Genomic DNA, 18215 nt, shown 5'->3' with positions numbered 1-18215 from the left:
TTAGGTCTGGAGACATGCTTGGCCAGTCCATCACCTTTACCCTCAGCTTCTTTAGCAAGGCAGTGGTTGTCTTGTAGGTGTGTTTGGGGTCGTTATCATGTTGGAATACTGCTCTGCGGCCCAGTCTCCGAAAGCAGGGGATCATGCTCTGCTTCAGTATGTCACAGTACATGTTGGCATTCATGTTTCCCTCAATGAACTGTAGCTCCCCAGTGCCGGCAGCACTCATGCAGCCCCAGACCATGACACTCCCACCACCATGCTTGACTGTAGGCAAGACACACTTGTCTTTGTACTCCTCACCTGGTTGCCGCCACACACGCTTGACACCATCTGAACCAAATAAGTTTATCTTGGTCTCATCAGACCATAGGACATGGTTCCAGTAATCCATGTCCTTAGTCTGCTTGTCTTCAGCAAACTGTTTGCGGGCTTTCTTGTGCATCATCTTTAGAAGAGGCTTCCTTCTGGGACGACAGCCATGCAGACCAATTTGATGCAGTATACGGCGTATGGTCTGAGCACTGACAGGCTGACCCCCCACCCCTTCAACCTCTGCAGCAATGCTGGCAGCACTCATACGTCTATTTCCCAAAGACAACCTCTGGATATGACGCTGAGCACGTGCACTCAACTTCTTTGGTCGACCATGGCGAGGCCTGTTCTGAGTGGAACCTGTCCAGTTAAACCGCTGTATGGTCTTGGCCACCGTGCTGCAGCTCAGTTTCAGGGTCTTGGCAATCTTTTTATAGCCCAGGCCATCTTTATGTAGAGCAACAATTCTTTTTTTCAGATCCTCAGAGAGTTCTTTGCCATGAGGTGCCATGTTGAACTTCCAGTGACCAGTCAGTATGAGGGAGTGTGAGAGCGATGACACCAAATTTAACACACCTGCTACCCATTCACACCTGAGACCTTGTAACACTAACAAGTCACATGACACTGGGGAGGGAAAATGGCTAATTGGGCCCAATTTGGACATTTTCACTTAGGGGTGTACTCACTTTTGTTGCCAGCGGTTTAGACATTAATGGCTGTGTGTCGAGTTATTTTTAGGGGACAGCAAATGTACACTGTTATACAAGCTATACACTCACTACTTTACATTGTAGCAAAGTGTCATTTCTTCAGTGTTATCACATGAAAAGATATACTCAAATATTTACAAAATGTGAGGGGTGTACTCACTTTTGTGATATACTGTATATCTCACTAGGTCAGGGTATTTAAGTCTCCATATATCCACTAATTCCAATATATCCATGACATTCCTGATTTCCTTAAGTGCCTGAGGGTGATAGTTTGTAGTGTGATTTCCTTTCCGGTCCATAGAGGTATTTAAGACCGTATTAAAATCTCCCACTATAATAATAGAGTCTAGTGTTGCTTGTAGAGTTGATACATTCTTATATATATTGTCAAAGAAGCTTGGATCATCATTATTCGGACCGTATAGGTTAATAAGCCATATATGTTTATTGTCCAATAACATATTTAAAATAATCCATCTACCTTGAGGATCTGTTTGGACAAGTTGCACATTTGGATCAAAGTTATTATAAATTAAAACCATCACCCCTTTTGAATTTCTTTGCCCATGGGAGAAATATATTTCCCCCCCCCAGTTCTTTTTCCACAAAACTTCATCTAAAACTGTTGAATGGGTTTCCTGTAAACAGTAGATATTATAATCCTTCTCTTTTAGCCAGGTAAATACTGATCGTCTTTTCTTATTATCTGCTAAGCCATTACAATTGTAACTGGCTATACTTATTTCACCACTTACCATAATGAGACACACCTTTCAATTATTTTTATCAAAATATATGTTTGTAAACGTCCTATTAAAAAGTAACATAATGATTGAGTGTCTATATAGTTGTACCATGACATTTGCATCTCCACAAAGCAAACCTCCAATTGGTCCCCACTATTCCACCCGCCAAAAGCCCCCATCTCGAGTTGGGTTGTCATCCCAATGCCCGGCAGACCACCCCCGACCCCCCGCATCGCACAGCTCCGGACCGACTGGGATCCATCCTTCGAAAAGTGCACACAGCACCATCCACCGAACCGAAGCAGATCCATTGCCAAATGCATTTCCATCGCCCTCACCTCGATTTTTATTACATATTGCTGTGAATCATCCTCTATAGTCCCTAACATCTTTTACTTCTTCCTTCGCAACAGTTGTGGGATACACACATACACCCACACACATTCAGCCCTTACCCCCACACAACCATAAGCTCACCCTCTCAACAATTGCACCATCCCAGAGCCCAACTCAAGATGGGTCATGATTTACAAATGTACTTGCAGTTGCAGCTGCATGAGAAGGCCTGCAAGACCGCGCAAAAAATGAGCATAAATGTAGAGATTTATTTACCATTGTCACATCCTAGATGATGGAGGTCAAATGTACACCTTCTTCCTGAAACACCCACAATACGGTCATCTATTTTGACCATGTTCCCAAGCATCTCCATGCAGTCCGATTGGTTTCGTGCCACCAGGGCCACAATAATATACCCCCTCTCTGAATGTCCGAGTGTGACCCCCCCCATGGGTTACTGCAGCTAGTGTTGCCAGCACTGCCGCTGCCTGGGTGGGGGCACCCCACCGGAATCCCCACCGGCTAGGTACAAGGTCATCAAGGTTCTCATTAGCAGCTTTGAGAATTTCCTTGTTTATTATGCTCTCCCTTTAGGGGGCTTTGGCTTTGCAGGACCAACCCTGCCAAGCAGGCTCAGAATCTTGAGGGGGCAGTGCTGCTCTTGGTCCCTGACCTCATTTTGGCTGCATACAGACCGCATACAGCATGCACATAAAACAGTTAGGGACTTCTCCTTAGTATCTGGGCCATTCATGTGGGTGTCTAGGGTATAGGGCCATGGACCGTACCATTAAAATAGGATAATAAATAATTAGATATAATTTATTTAAAAAATGTAGTTCCCCATGATAGGACAATAAATAAATAAGACGTGTAATTCATTATAAAAGTATATCCATCATCTGAACAACATTGAAAGCCCTCTCATACCCGGCCCACAGCAATACACTGGCTCTGGGATATGCAACTATTTCATTACTCACTCACTCAACTTTCCAAACATAACAAATAAAAATAAACACACACCACACCATCCACACATACTGTGCCTTCTGTTTACTTAGTTTTTATCTTCACTATATAGAAATAGTGCTTGTGTTCAATTAATTATATGTGAAGATTATATAGAAAAGCTATATTTTGTATTGTATTGTTACAATTAGTAACCGGGCTTGAATTGTGTTTATTTTCCTCATCTATGAGAACTTTGTAATTTTTAAAATAACCATGGAGTAATCTTTGTGTCTCTGAACAACTGGTTATCAATATATAGTTTATCAACGACGAGAGCTACTCGTTTCGCTTTTAATCTATTTTCTTTGAAAATTGGATACAGAACTTTGAAGGACCGTCTATTTGTAGTGTTTATTTCGGAGGTCATTGAGATTGGTGATGTGCCCATCGATTTTTATTGAATGTTACTTGTGGATGCCTTATACCTATTGCCCTGTCAGTGTCACGTCCTGACCATAGAGAGCTTTTTATTCTCTATGTTGGTTAGGTCGTGGTGTGACTAGGGTGGGTTATCTAGGTTATTATATATCTATGTTGGCCTGGTATGGTTCCCAATCAGAGGCAGCTGTTTATCGTTGTCTCTGATTGGGGATCATATTTAGGCAGCCATTTCCCTATTGTGCTTTGTGGGATCTTGTCTATGTCTAGATGCCTGCGAGCACTACATTTGCGTCACGTTTCGTTTAACGCTTTATTGTTTTCTGTGTGTTTCACTTCCAAATAAAGAGGATGGAACCATACCACGCTGCATTTGTGTCTGATTCATATTACAACAATCGTGACACAGAGCCTTAAATGTGAGCTTATTTTGCTCTGTTTGTAAACACTGTAATTGATCCGGTGGATGGTCAGTCTGTGGCCATGACTGTCTGTGAATGTGTGAGTGGTTGCATTTCTCCACCCCTATCCCTCGGCTGTTAACAGGAACAATGGTGAGGTGACTGCTCTGTTCCTGTATTGACTACAGATTGCCCTTTAACCTCAGTACCGTTCTGCCCAGTGTGTTTAACTTGTCTAAAGTACGGTAAGTACTTTATATATATTTTTTATAATTGAGCAGATCATATTTATATTTTGTTGTCTTATTATGTGTGTAAAACTGAATAAACAGAGTTTAAAGATCCACATACCGGTGTGGATATTTACAATACCGTCTATAAAGATTAGTTTATTGTTTATATAATGCAAAATAAATGAAAGGTTCTACAACTTGGACTACTTCACTCAGGGCTCCAGACTAACATTTCGCCCTGATGGTACTGGTGCCACTAACTTGTTCAGTTGATGGCATCTGCCCATGATTTTTGATTATCAAATAAGGTTTTATATGTAAGATGGCTAAATAAAGAGCAAAATTATTGGTTATTATTATATTATTATTTGTGCCCTGGTCCTATAAGAGCTATTTGTCACTTCCCCCGAGCCGGGTTGTGACAAAAACTCACACTCATTCTTATGTTTAATAAATGTATTGTATAGTGTGTGTGTGTGTGTGTGTGTGTGTGTGTGTGTGTGTGTGTGTGTGTGTGTGTGTGTGTGTGTGTGTCAGCCTTACAATGATGGCAAAAAACAACATTTGAGAGTGTGCTGACCCTGGTGCTAGAGGGGGTACGCAGCTGGAGGTTGAATGTTTGAAGGGGTACGGGACTATAAAAAGTTTGGGAGCTACTGATCTAGTGGAAAGCCTTCCCAAAAGAGAGGAGGCTGTTATAGCAGCAAAGGGAGGACCAACTTCATATTAATGCCCATGATTTTGGAATGAGATCTTCGACGAGCAGGTGTCCACATGTAGTAGTCATGTAGATTAAAAGGGGCATATAAGCTGGAAATGAAAGCTCTTACAATATTCGATAATGACATTTCTCTAAAAACAGGCTATAGGCTACATGTGCACCACCAAGTCAGAACAGTCGGCTAAGTTCTGAGGGGGGTGAGGGACTAAATTCTTAGAGTGAGGCCCATGGGCTACTAACAGCTTACTACACAACATACTGTACACTTAGTAATACTTTCTTAGCTACAGTATACATATCCTAGAACTTGAAAAAAACAAGGTCGAATTATGACATCATTGACCTTCAGGTCGGAATGTCATAGCTCTACAAATTGGCCCGAGTTCACGACTTGGAATTCCGAGTTGGATGACCGTTCAAAAAAATATTTTCACAGTCCGAGCTTGTTTTTTTCCAAGTTCCCAGTTGTCTTGAACGCAGAAGAAGTCATGCTGGATTGACTGTATTCAACCTCTTCTGTCCGTTGGTGTTGGTGTGAATGTTCATCTTTTTAAGTTTGGAAAAGATACCCTCTCAGACAGATGTTTTTAATTATTAAACCCAGACTTGGACCACACACCCTTTACACCGAATAGCAGGCAGGGGAAGCAAAATAATGATTGCTTTGCAACGCTTGCAGTTAGCCACTCATTCCTTCCAAACCACTCTTTTTTGAATTTGCGATTTGTTATGTAATGTTTATGTCCAATGGCCGATGAGCACCGATACGTTTTATTTATAATTTCTCTTCATAAATCAAATAAAATTTTATTGATCACATACACATCTTTAGCGGATGTTATTTCGAGTGTAGTGAAATGCTTGTGCTTCTAGTTCTGACAGTGCAGTAATATCTAACAGTAATCAAACAATTCTACAACACCTACCTGTCACACTTTCATTACGCATACCTGTCCCCTATTCCCACTGATTAGTACTTGTATGAGTGTGCCCTTTGGTATCCATTGGGTTGTCGACTAATGGTCCCATGTGAGTACCTGTGCTGTGTTTTGGGCTTTCGTGCCCTTGTGGATTGCGCAGATGATTACGGGCCTCGTCCCGTGTGACAATCATTGTGCCTAGTGTTATTTATTCGAGGTACTCCTCACTCGTCTGGGTTTCAACCCTGTGTTTTTGTTACGTGTTTGTTTGGTCTTTATACCGTGCCTTTACGCGGCACGCCGTAATTTGGGGCTTAATTTTAAAAACTATTACGCATTCCTGCACCTGCCTGCCAAATCTCTTCATTCCAACGTGACACTACCTAATGCACACATCTAAGTAAAGGGATGGAATAAGAATATATACATATAAATATATGGATGAGGCCTCCTGGGTGGCGCAGTGGTCTAAGGCACTGCATCGCAGTGCTAGCTGTGCCACCAGAGATTCTGGGTTCGAGGCCATGCTGTGCCGCAGCCGGCCGAGACCGGGAGGCTCATGGGGCGATGCACAATTGGCCCAGCGTCGTCCGGGTTAGGGAGGGTTTGGCCGGCAGGGATATCTTTGTCTCATCGCGGACTAGCGACTCCTGTGGCAGGCCTGGCGCAGTGCACCCTGACCAGGTTGCTAGGTGTACGGTGTTTCCTCCGACACATTGGCGCGGCTGGCTTCCAGGTTGGATGTGGCTTGGTGCAAAATGCAAATCAATTACTAAAAAAATCATACAATGTGATTCTCTGGATTTTTGTTTTAGATTCCGTCTCTCGCAGTTGAAGTGTACCTATGATAAAAAATTACAGACCTCTACATGCTTTGTAAGTAGGAAAACCTGCAAAATCGGCAGTGTATCAAATACTTGTTCTCCCCACTGTATATATATATACACACACACCTGTTCTGAAAGGCCCCAGAGTCTGCAACACCACTAAGCAAGGGGCACCACCAAGCAAGCGGCACCATGAAGACCAAGGAGCTCTCCAAACAGGTCAGGGAAAAAGTTGTGGAGAAGTACAGATCAGGGTTGGGTTATAAAAAAATATCCGAAACTTTGAACATCCCCGGAGCACCATTAAATCCATTATTAAAAAATTGAAAGAATATGGCACCACAACAAATCTGCCAAGAGAGGGCCGCCCACCAAAACTCATGGACCAGGCAAGGAGGGCATTAATCAGAGAGGCAACAAAGAGACCAAAGATAACTCTGAAGGAGCTGCTAAGCTCCACAGCAGAGATTGGAGTATCTGTCCATAGGACCACTTTAAGCCGTACACTCCACAGAGCTGGGCTTTACGGAAGAGTGGCCAGAAAAAAAGCCATTGCTTAAAGAAAAAAATAAGCAAATACATTTGGTGTTTGCCAAAAGGAATGTGGGAGACTCCCCAAATATATGGAAGAAGGTACTCTGGTCAGATGAAACTAAAATTTAGCTTTTTGGCCATCAAGGAAAACGCTATGTCTGGCGCAAACCCAACACCTCTTTTCACCCCGAGAACACCATCCCACAGTGAAGCATGGTGGTGGCAGGATCATGCTGTGGGGATGGTTTTCATCAGCAGGGAATGGGAAACTGGTCAGAATTGAAGAAATGATGGATGGCGCTAAATACAGGGAAATTCTTGAGGAAAACCTGTTTCAGTCTTCCAGAGATTTGAGACTGGGACGGAGGTTCACCTTCCAGCAGAGCAATAACTCTAAGCATACTGCTAAAGCAACACTCGAGTGGTTTAAGGGGAAACATTTAAATGTCTTGGAATGTCTTGAAAGCCCAGACCTCAATCCAATTGGGAATCTGTGGTATGACTTAAAGATTGCTCTACACCAGCGGAACCCATCCAACTTGAAAGAGCTGGAGCAGTTTTGCCTTGAAGAAAGGGCAAAATTCCCAGTGGCTATAGACTTGCAGCTGTAATTTCTGCAAAAGGTGGCTCTACAAAGTATTGACTTTGCGGGGGTTAATAGTTATGCACGCTCAAGTTCAGTTTTTTTCTTTTATTTCTTGTTTGTTTCACAATAAAAAATATTTTGCATCTTCAAAGTGGTAGGCTTGTGTAAATAACATGGCACAAACCCCCCCAAAAGTTATATTTTAATTCCAGGTTGTAAGGCAACAAAACAGGAAAAATGCCAAGGGGGGTGAATTCTTTCGCAAGCCACTATATTCAATTACCATCACAGCCCTAACCATAACCGCTACACAGCCAACATCATTGTCACCATATTAACATTATAGTCAACAAACTAGAACTACAAACACGTTAGTAAACCCATAATCCAATGTGTCGAATCATGCAGTTCAGCAAGCAGTTTAACAGTTACACCAGCGGGCCCTTGTGGGGAAAAAAAGCTTACCTTGACTTAGCTATCCAACACTGCTGTTGAGGCTACTGTGGACCATCATTGCAAAACCATGTGCTTTAATCAGTTATTTGGTGGCATGTGAATATATTTAGTATAGTTTTCTAAAAAGGATAACCTTTTTAATGTTTCACTGTCATTTTTTAAAATGAAATTCAGCGAGTATGGTAGTCCTCCCCTTACTCCTCTGAGGAGTCTCCACTGAATTGTAGTAATCATGGTCAAATTACTGGGGGTAAGCTTGGGCGGAAATAGCCACAGGATGATTTTTCAATACCGTTAATACCGTTTAAACTATTTATTCGATTTTTTTTATACATTTTAATATTTGTAGCTACTTTTTCAGTAAATACCTGCAGTCAACTTGTGCAATACATTAGGAGATAAAGCAGATCGCTTTGTTCATTTCACCTGTCCCCAGTACAGATGAGCCAGTCACATGTTTGTTTGTAAATAGCACAAAGGGATAAAACGGGAGCAGGTGAGTCCAGCTGTGTATTGACAGGGGTTGCGTTTTATATTTAAAGTCAAAAATGTTTGTTTGCTTAAATAAAGTGATCAGGAAAGTGCAACTATAGTTTTCCTTCACAGAAAATACATTGGTGCAACATATACAGCAGAAAACAGAATTTGAATGTTATTTGACTGGCAGCCACACAAGTAAATGAGCTTACAATGAAAAAACAAGGTATTTTATGCTAAAACGATGCATGGCCATCATATTTCTAATGTTAATCATAGAAAGAATGTAGCCAGCTACATTTCCTAATGTTTCGCTTGAAGTTAATCTGGCATTTTACAAGAGAAAAGTAGCTACATATTAGTCAGAGCGCTGTCTGCTGATAGAATGCCCCTTTCTGAATTCTGATCCGAGTGGAGAAGTGGAACTGAAGCACAAAATGAGTCTGATGCCAAGCAGAAATTACAATAAGAAGCATTTTACATCTGAGTTCACGAAACACAGCAAAATATTTCTTATGCGTTCATATTTTTTCCTGCGTGAAAAACGCAGCATTCTGCATTAAAGAGACCCCAAATTTTTACTTATCTTGGTAAGTGGCTGAATTAATTAATAAGGTGACGTGTTAGCTTATTTTGTTAGCTTTCTGGTAATAGGGTTAGCGTTCGGGTAATTTTTTGCATTTTTTTGGCGCCCCCTTGTGTACTAAGCCGGTAATACCGTATATCCCAGTATGAGAGAAGGACGGTATGCAAATCTGGATACTCCCCAACCCTACCGGGGTCCCCCATTGATTTGGCAAAATGTGTAGAATTGCAGAAAATTTGCTGTAGAACGTTTTTCTCTCCGCCACTGTGGCCCCTCATGATTTCAGATTTTTGGTGATGCCCATCCCTGATGCAGAATGTGCAGCTCGCACCGATGAGACCAATTCAAAATGTAACTACACAGCCAAGTCAAAGGGTCGCAAAATGTGACTAAATGGTCGCAGTCTGGAGCCCTATTCACCGTCAGCTTTTGTCCTACTGTAGTTTGGTTTAGTATCAAACAATCAGAATAGAGAAAGCCCATTAACAACACATCATTCATTTGTTGCCATCCATGCACAACTCATAAAACATATTAAGAACTTTATTATTCAGAAACATAAAATACGGCCAAATCAAAAATCTAATCAAATTTTATGCGCCAAATACTGCAGGTTAGTGAAATGCTCACTTACAAGCCCTTACCAACAATACTTTAAGAAGTTTTTTTTTAATTGTGTTAAGTAAAACATGTAATTTTAAATAACAAATAATTAAACAGCAGCAGTAAAATAACAATAGCGAGTCTATATGCAGGGGGTACCGGTACAGAGTCAATCTTTTCAGTCTCCTGAGCAGGAATAGATTTTGTCGTGCCCTCTTCACGACTGTCTTAGTGTGATTAGACCACGATAGTTTGTTGGTGATGTGGACACTAAGGAACTTGAAGCTCTCAACCTGCTTCACTACAGCCCCCGTCGATGAAAATGGGGGCGTGCTCTGTCCTCCTTTTCCTGTAGTCCACAATCATTTCCTTTGTCTTGATCACGATGAGCTAGAGGTTGTTGTCCTGGCACCACACAGCCAGGTCTCGGACCTCCTCCCTATAGACTGTCTCATCGTTGTCGATGATCAGGCCTGGCCATGCAGTCATGAGTGAACAGGGAGTACAGGAGGGGACTGAGCACGCACACCGACACCAACATACCATCAAAAACGAGAAAAATATTGTGATTTGATATTTTTGGCCAGCTCTACTGGGAACATCATGACACACAGATCACCTGAGACCAAAAACTAAATTACATTTTGGTAAACAAACACTCCACCATCTGCCTCTGAAGCCACAGCAACCATGAATAATCATCATACAGAGAGAGGGGAGAGGGAGAGATAAAAGTGAAGAGGAGAGAGATACATAGAGAGATAGGGGAGGAAGAGAGAGAGAGGGAGAGAGAGGTAAGCGATGGGAGGGAGGAAGAGAGAGGGGGAGATAAAAGAGAAGGGGATAGATAGAGAGATAAGAGAAGGAGATATATATAGAGAGAGGGGGAGATAAAAGTGAAGGGGATAAATAGATAGATGATAGATAGAGAGAGCGAGGGGGAGATAAAAGAGAAGGGGTTAGATAGAGAGGGGGGAGATAAAAAAGAAGGGGATAGATGAGATAGAGAGGGGGAGAAACGTGAAAGAGAGAGGAGGATAAAAGTGAAAGTGAAAGAGGGGGATAAAAGGAGGGAGAGAGAAAGAGATAGACACTAGCTAGCCTCAAAACACCAAGTAACTGCTCCCAAAATACAAATCAGCTTGTGTACGCTGCCACACACACACACACACACACACAAAGTGAAAATAGGACAGGTAGGTGTGAATGACAGACAAGACACAGGTAGTAATAGATTACTGAAAGTGTCCTCACCCTGCATTGGCCTCTCAGGGTTTCTAAAACATGGAGAGGACAGAGTTCGGGGGGGAAAAAAAGAGCAAGAGATTTCTCCTGCAGAAACACAATCACCACATTCACTCAACCTGAACAGTCACGCCTCGCTGAGCTGGGCTGGCTAACTGTTTTCAACCAGTTTTTCCCTTTTCCTCAAACCCGTTTTTGTGAACTCATGGAGTTCTTAAAGTTAAAATAACACCAAGTTTGGTTTGGTTATAGACAATTTCTCAAAATAAAGTGCTCTCTCTTTGCCTTGATACTAGCTATATGGGCTGTATATGGTGGCACGATAATAATAGATGTGCTTACATCCGTGGGCTGAGTTGTGGTGGTGTGTGTGTGTGTGGTTTGGCTATAATTGCATGACTGGGAGGCAGCAGAAGGGAAAGCCATGTTTTCCTATGGAAACTTCCAGAATCTGTACATTCTGGAACACTACAAAATAACCCAATGTCAGCCGAGACTGCAGCTTAGGTTTTGAACACATGCATAAGACTGTTAAATCTAAAAAGGTCTTACTGCAGAAATGTCTCATGACAAATGAAACGGAGATGAACTGTCAGAGAGAGTGCTGCTATCATTTGTTGTTCTGTAATCAAATCAACATCTAAGATTTCATTCAGGGAAACAAAACAGAGAAGAGTTGAATGTCTGACTATCAGTACACATTAACTTACCTCGGGCTGCCTCTAGGCTATATCTAAAATGGTCAATATAATATTAGCATTTTCGGACACTTGTTTTCGGCATTTTGAAGAGCATGGAAAAAAGGCCACTGTACTGAATTGACACACAGCTCTTCAATAAAACATCAGTGCTGAAAGGTCAATGGAAGAATCAACGTAAGAAGCTGGCTAGCTATGGGTGGACCATAAAGTCAAGTCATCGTTTAGCTCTGAGTAGCTCTTTCATGGTGCAGGGCTGAGAAGGGCTTACCGTGTGTGTGTGTGTGTGTGTGTGTGTGTGTGTGTGTGTGTGTGTGTGTGTGTGTAAGCCCTGAATAAGCACTCTGACTACCCCGGCAGCCCAGTATTTACCCCACTTCCACCCAGCCACGGCAGTGGGAGGAGGGCTTTTACGTAACAAAGCGTGCCTTTTCAATTCCGCTGCCCATTGACTGCTCTGGAAGACAGGGCAGCCTTGTGAGGCCCACTGGACAAGAAGGAAATAGGTAGGGTTGGGCGGTATCCAATGTTCATATGGTCCTTCTCTCATTCCGGGATTTACGGTATTACCGGCTTAGTGTACAAGGGGGCGCCATGCACTGTCAACTGTGGGACCGGATACTGTATAGACAGGTGTGTGCCTTTCCAAATCATGTTCAATCAATTGAATTTACCACAGGTGGACTCCAATCAAGTTGTAGAAACATTCAAGGATGATCAATGGAAACAGGATGCATCTGAGCTCAATTCCCGAGTAAAGGTATTTCAGTTTATTTTATTTTATAAATTTGATAACATTTCTAAAAACCTGTTTTTGCTTTGTCATTATGGGGTATTCTGTGTAGATAGATGAGTCGGGAAAAAATTTAATAAGGTATTGTTTTGTTCCATTTTTACACATTTGCAATAAAAAAAATTAAAAGGTTTTTGTTTTGTTATTATGGGGTATTGTGTGTAGATTGATGAAGGCAAAAAAAATAACTTAATCCTTTTTAGAATAAGCCTATGACGTAACAAAATGTGGAAAATGTCAAGGGGTCTGAATACTTCCCGAAGGCACTGTAGGTAAGAACTACCGAATGTCATTTCTGGTGAGTTTGGACATTTACAAGCAAATGTGAAGGAGAGACATTGTGCAAATGAACAAAGTTTTGGATGCATGTTTGTCTACAGGAACAACATTACTGGCTCTGGAGCAGCATGTGTACACGCTGTAGCTGTGTGGAGTCAGGAGTCGCTAGGGCAACAGGCCAGCTCGGGGAAGAGGGGGAAGGAGAAAATGAACCGAGGAAAAGAAAGAAACGCAAGGAAATCAAGATAGCAGTGGCAGCTGTACATATAACTAATCCAAAGGGCTTGACTTCTCAAATATGGCAGAAAGCTAACACAATATGATGCCCCGTCAACGTATTAATTCAGCCACTTACTTAGATAACTAGCAAGTTAAATTTACAGGTCGTGTTCATGCAGAATTTTGCATTTTTCACACATGAAAAATGTGTGAAATGATAAAACATGATAAAAGAGAAAGAAATATCTTGCTGCGTTTCATAAACGCAGATCTAAAATGCTTCTTATTGTATTTCTGTTTAGCTTCAGACTAATTTTGTGCTCCGACTGATGTGTAGCTACTTTTCTCCGATACTTTTCTTTTCACTTTGTAGCCAGCCTATTTTTCTTGCTAAAATGCAACATTAACTTTAAGCAAAACATTAGGAAATGTAACTAGCTATATTTTTTCTATGATAAACATTATAAATATGATGGTCGTGCAAAAAAATAACTTGCTTCTTCATTGTAAGCTCATTTACTCTGCCAGCCAAATAGCGTTGCACTTCTGTTGTCATCTGATGAAAATTAAGCTATTTTCTGCCGAATGTGTTGCACCAATTTATTTTCTGTGAAGGAAAACTATAGTTGCACGTCCTTGATCACTCTACTGAAATAAAAAAAACACTTGACTTTCAATATAAAACATGACCCTCTCAATACATACCTCCTCCCCCTTTCTCCTGTTGTGCTATTTACAAACAAATAGGTGACTGGCTCAACTGTTCTGGTGAACTATGGTAACATGCTGACCAGACCGCAGGCTCGCGTGTGTCCGCGTTCACGCAAGTTGATTTTGTCCCCCCACACCAGACGCGATCAGGACACGCAGGTTGAAATATCAAAGCAAACTCTGAACTAATTATATTAATTTGGGGACAGGTCGAAAAGTATTAAACATTTATGGCAATTTATCTCGCTAACTTGCTGTTGCTAGCTAATTTGTCCTGGGATATAAACATTGGGTTATTATTTTACCTGAAATGCACAAGGTCCTCTATTCTGACAATTAATCTACAGATTAAACGGTCAACCGAGTTCAATTCTAGGAATCTCTCCTCCTTCAGGCTTCTTCTTCTTTGGACTTTATATGGGGGTTGGCAACCAACTTTAAGGTGCATTACCACAACTGACTGGACTGGAGTGTGGACCTCAGTTCATCTTTCAATCACCCACGTGGGTATATGCTCCTAAAAACCAATGAAGAGATGGGAGAGGCAGGACTTGCAGGGCGTCGAGCGTCACAAATAGAACCAAGTTCTATTTTAGCGCCTAGCTACACAGACGCTCATTGATGCGCGCGAGCAGTGTGGGTGAAATGATTGAATAACATGTATGTTCAAATTTATTTTGCAACACTCGCTCACGAGACACGAGCGGTGTGGTCAGCATGTAAGCTTCATAATGTTAAATAATGTGACAGGTGAAATGGAGAACATGATCTGCTTTATCTACTAAGGTATTGCACAAGTTGACTGCAGTTATTTACTTAAAAAGTAGCTACAAATACTAAAATGAATTGAAAAACATTTGTTTCAAAAATTGTTTCAACGGTGTTGACAGTATTGAAAAACCATCCAGTGGCTATGTCCAAATATCCCAGCATACGGTATACCGCCCAAGCCTAGAAATAGGTGAGAGGAAACTGGCAGCAACACAGCAGCCCTTCCTCTCTATCCATCTTTCCTTTTCTCAGTCTCTCCTTATTTGTGGAGGACAGGCTCACAGTAATGGCTGGAACAGAATAAATGGAATGTTAATCTAACTCATTAAACACATGTGTTTGATACCATTCCATTGACTCCATTCAGCCAATATTATGAGCCATCGTCCTCTCAGCAGCCTCCTGTGATACACTCGTATCCTGTGGACCGGTTCGTACATAAAACATTCTTCATTAAGGCTGCAAAGGCGTTGATTTTTTTTTATTTATTTTTAAATATGCGTACTTTCTTTATGAAACACCATTTTACACCACCATGCTACTTTACACCATGCTACCATCACCATGGCTAATGCTAATTCCTGACATTGTGTACAGCATTCAGACCAAGGGTAAACAACAGACTGCTGCAACCTGATTGTCTCAACGCAACATCCGGGACTAGCATTTAACCACTAACCAGACCAGACAGACCGGACACGTCGCGTGTGCGAGCCTCGCAAAATAAATTTAGAAATCCATGTTATTCAATTATTGCGCCAACGAGCGTCTGCGTTACCAAGGGCTAAAATAGAAGTCAGTCCTATTTCTGACGCAGATCGCGCTGCCTCTCCCATCTCCTCATTGGTTTATAGAAGCAGGTACCTACGTGCCATCTCCTCGTTGGTTATACCCACGTGGGTGATTGAAAGACGAACTGTATTGCCGTTGTCGTGGTAATACTATGAAAGTGTAGATGAGATCACCATATAAGTTCAAAGATGAACAAGCCTAGAAGGAGGAGAGATGACTAGAAAGATTCGGTTGGCCATTTTATGTGTGGATTAATTTGTCGGAGTAGAGGACCTTGTGCAGTTTATGTAAAATAACAACTCAATGTTTATATCCCAGGACAAATTAGCTAGCAAGTGCAAGCTAACTAAATAAATTGCCATACATGTTTAATGCTTTTCTACCTGTCCCCAAATTAATGTCATTGGTTCAGTTTGTTTTGATATTTGTGATCGGGTTTGGTGTAGGGGGACAAATAAATGTAGGCACGATGGCACACGCGCGCAGAAGGTTTGGGTTCCGTGTTAAATGGGGATGGAAAATGGTGTTTCATAAAGAAAGTATGCTTTTTTTTTATTATACACCATCTCCTCATTAAATCAAGGTAAGGAGGAAATCGACACCTTTGCAGCCTAAAATGAGAATGTTTTATGTAGTACCTGTCCACGGGGGATAGGAGTGTATAGCTGGCTGCATACGTTCCCTTTCTGCAGTACAATGAAACTGCTCAATATCACCACCTGCCTGCCTTTGGGTTCAAGCCTAGATCAAAACAAAAACAAAGAGGCACTCACACAACCCAAATTCCAGTGATGGTCAAGGCAGGCAGACTGACAGGTAGTATCGCCCAAAAAGACATGTCCACTCCCCGTCCTGTCCCTCCGCTTCGGGAATCCGTCTTCTTTCTCCTCGTCCTTGGCCAAACTTGCACTCTCCTCTCATGAACTACCATTTAACTCAAGGTAACTGGCAGCTGCATCTCCGCCGATTTGTTCGTGACTTTGGCCCCAAGTTGGGTGCGAGGAAAGGGAGAGAGTAAAGCGCGACGTGTCCCGTCTAGAAAGAGGAAAAATGTATAAATACTCATCATCATCGTGTTGTCACTATTGGCTATCATGATCAGGTCCGAACAGTTAGCTATTTTAGTCGCCTGGTTTAGTGTAAACACACCAGATGATCAGCTTTTTGACACTTTCGCAGCAAAATGGCAGAATTTTACGTGCAACATTTGCATAGCTTCAGTTAGAGGTTTGATGCTGAATTCCCTAGATATAAACTCTAGCAAATTGTTACAGGAAATAAAGATACGATACATTGGCAGTATATCACTTTTTCCCTTTTCGATTAGAATCAAGTTTTTCGCTCTCACCTTTTGTTTCTTCTTGCTCGTCTGAGCGCCTTCAGCTAGCTGCAACACCTCTGTCAAAAGACAATCCAATGATGGTCACCTTTTAACGAGGCAAATCTCTGGTGTTTCTCACGAAAAACTAAGGTCAGTTAATTAAACGATGCAGTTGCAATAGTCCATCAAATATTTGGGTAGTTTTAAGTCCTCCTTGTCCGTTTTGCTTCTTTGAATGGGACAATTTGTTTTTTTCTAAGGGCACAGACAGTGTGTGGCGGGGTCAAAAAGCATCAAAGCGATCCAGCCAGCTGTTGAGCTGGACTCCTCCCACAGACGCGAGATTGAGTGGATTCAATTTAACTCACCAATGTGCGCCGGTTGGAGTAGATGTGCAGAAAATGACTGGAAATCCAACGGCCATAAAGGACGAACTCCGGTCGCGTGAACTAAATCAAGTGCAACTATGGGTTTTCTCGCGCCTCCAATGCGTTGACGTTCCAGGCTGCATTTTATCTCTTGGGGAAAGTAATTAGACCTATTTGCTTTGTTTGTTTGTTGTTCCTAATTTTTTGTTTGTTTGTTGTTCCTAATATTTTACTCAATCATATTGTAATGAAACAGCACACGCAGGGTCGTTACAATATTATTATCATTACTCTTGGAATGACGTTGTTGTTACTCAGTGTATTAACTAGACCTAAATCCCAATTACCCTGTTGGGCATGCATGCCTTGGGATAAATATTCTTGATACCATGGTGTGTCTCAATAGTCTGACACCCTCTCATCATCTGCTTTCAGTCCAATATTTTGAAGGAAAGGAGACCTTCAGGTCAAACCAAATAGGTAGCAGGAAATAAGCATAGCATTCTAGAAGTTGCACAGCTGTATCATGTACATTACATCTAAATCCGTAGGGAATCCATTTTAACACATTCATCCATCATCAATATGACTAGGTTGAAAACTAGCTCTCAGGAATCCAAGAGGCCATACCCATTCGAACCATTGACCACAGCACGGCCGATGTTTGCCTGGGGACCATATGGGTGAAGATTTTCTGGAACTCAACTTGCTGTTGCTAAAAATATGGAGATTTCTGTGCATGCGAGATCCACTAGCCTACCTCCTTTCAGCTGCTCCACTTGTACACAAAACAATTTGAACAAACATAGTTATTTGTCTGTTGAAACAGTAGGCTATTGCAAACATAAGCACGACACAAACAGGTTGTCTAGCAATGTCATGTTATTTTTTCAGGAGGGGAGTTACATGCAGTTATTTAGGCAAGCTACTGTATATCAAACAAGCAAGACACACATAGAAAAAAACGCTCATTGTTTTTGCTGCAATGCAATTTGTAGACTGCGTCTAGCTTGTGCTACGGCAATATCCATTACAACAGACTTAGAAGGTTGTAGCCTTCATATACACTTAGTGTACAAAACATTATGAGCACCTGCTCTTTCCATGACATAGACTGACCAGGTGAATCCAGTTGAAACCTATGATCCCTTATTGATCAGTGTCAA

At 41.7% G+C, this 18215-nt stretch overlaps 1 protein-coding gene across 1 annotated transcript in view; it reads right to left on the bottom strand.

The window, feature by feature from the left end:
* LOC129859507 (transmembrane protein 150A-like) overlaps positions 1-16976 on the bottom strand; it is a 99074-nt gene extending 82098 nt beyond the window's left edge. Inside the window, exons 1-2 of the mRNA XM_055929374.1 lie at positions 16709-16976; positions 16134-16395 (exon numbers count right to left, since the gene is read on the bottom strand). Coding sequence (XP_055785349.1) covers positions 16134-16291 — 158 coding nt within the window. The 5' untranslated portion in view covers positions 16292-16395; positions 16709-16976. The remainder of the gene's footprint in view (positions 1-16133; positions 16396-16708) is intronic.
* Between the last annotated feature and the right edge of the window lie 1239 nt (positions 16977-18215).

The sequence above is a fragment of the Salvelinus fontinalis genome, chromosome 1 (genome assembly GCF_029448725.1).
Source record: "Salvelinus fontinalis isolate EN_2023a chromosome 1, ASM2944872v1, whole genome shotgun sequence".
NCBI lineage: Eukaryota > Metazoa > Chordata > Actinopteri > Salmoniformes > Salmonidae > Salvelinus > Salvelinus fontinalis.
The sequence above is the reverse complement of the archived record's forward strand: the minus strand, read 5'-3'. Positions and strand labels throughout refer to the sequence as shown.